General features: G+C 35.0%; 1 protein-coding gene across 1 annotated transcript; it reads left to right on the forward strand.

Moving 5' to 3' along the window:
- Positions 1–29: 29 nt before the first annotated feature.
- EIN_463070 (hypothetical protein) lies at positions 30–1,235 on the forward strand (the record flags this gene model as incomplete). The annotated part of the gene is made up of 2 exons (XM_004261240.1): positions 30–574; positions 761–1,235. The coding sequence occupies 2 exons, from the start codon at positions 30–32 to the stop codon at positions 1,233–1,235; spliced, it is 1,020 nt and encodes a 339-aa protein (XP_004261288.1).
- Positions 1,236–1,569: the final 334 nt, after the last annotated feature.

Here is a 1,569-nt window from a genome sequence, read left to right on the forward strand (position 1 = left end):
AAAGCAACTGAAAAGTGTTTTGAATCGCAATGGGGCTGGCTATTGAAAGTTTCTTGGACGGGTTAACAGTTCAGACAACAAGAACAGCATGGGATCAATTCTGTGCCAAAAATCATATCAAAGGTGCAGTTTTCAAATTAGTTCAACGATCCGAAACAAGGTGGCTCCAAACAGTATTGATTCTTGATAATATGTTTGAAAAATTGACTTCACTTCAAGAATTTTACAGTGAAAGAGAACAATACCAAAAGCCTCTTGGACCTCGCAACATTATGGGTGAGTGTAATGTCAACTGCAAATTGTTTGTTGCGTGTATGTTCTTCACTCAAATAGTGCTCAGTAAGGTGAAGATAATTAACGACTGGCTACAGACCGCCAATTTACTATACCCCGTGGCCTATCAACGTGTTGAAGATTTAATTTCGAATATCTTCGAGCTCAGACGTAAGGTGGTGTTAACCGATTATTTAGAAAAAATGAAATACATTGAAGATCTTGACGACAACGAAAAATTCATTTTGAAAAAGTATTCAATTCACCTGCTCGTTAAGTTGGGTGACGCGATGATTTTGAGGTTTGCAATTCCTTCAAGAAAAATGACCAAAGAAGACCTCTTCGATGCTGGATTGTTTAAGGAAAACCAGGTCAAAGGAACGAATATGGCAAATTTCGGGAAATTACAAAGAAAACTCTAAGGAAAAGAATTGGTAATAAACATCAAAATTTACAACAACTTTGACGCAAAATCATTCGAGGAAAGTGATGACCAAGAATTGAAAGCGGAAGTTCAAAAGTTTCAAGATTGGTACTGTGCCAACATTGAAAAAGTCGAAGAAATTGCAAACAGGTTAAAAAGAAAAGAAAGGGCTGATGCTAATGAGGCAATACGTACTCTTGTTAAACAAGTGAGATTAACAAGTACAGATCAAACAGAAGCAATAGATATCGCTGAAGATTGCAGCAGTAGTGAAATTGTTAAAGAAAAGAGAGCAAACGCCATTCAACACAGAAAGCACATAAGGGCTTTATTCAAAAAAGAAGCAGAAGATTTCTTAAAGAGTTGCCCAGTCAAAAAACTAACTTTGAACACCTTGTTTGCTTTGATGAGTCAAGAAGAAAAGAAACAATTCCCATGTTTATTCAATCTTGTGAAAAAGATGAATGCTAGAGTCCAACCACTTGCCCAGTTGAAAGATCTTTTAATAAAATTGGACAACTTGATAGAGCAAACATGAGCGTTGAAAAGAAAGTTGCTTACATGGATGTTGGGGATGCTCTGAAAAACTAATTACCAATTTTTATTTCGATTTGTTTAAATGAATATTTTTATATATAAAACAGTCAAAAAAGCTCAAATATTTCGGGTTGGTTTTTTTATTTATAAAACAGTCTTAAAAACCGTAATATTTCGGGAAGGGGTTTTACTATAATAAAATTCATTTTCAACAATATCAAATAAAAGTATAAAACGACCCACCCATCACCGTGAACGGGCAAAAAGGAGGGCTATTGGAATGATTAAAGAATTAACCGACATCCTTTTTCTAAACCTCACCCTCTAATTCAAAT

The sequence above is a fragment of the Entamoeba invadens genome (genome assembly GCF_000330505.1).
Source record: "Entamoeba invadens IP1 unplaced genomic scaffold scaff_1105074725201, whole genome shotgun sequence".
NCBI classification, from domain to species: Eukaryota; Evosea; order Mastigamoebida; family Endamoebidae; genus Entamoeba; species Entamoeba invadens.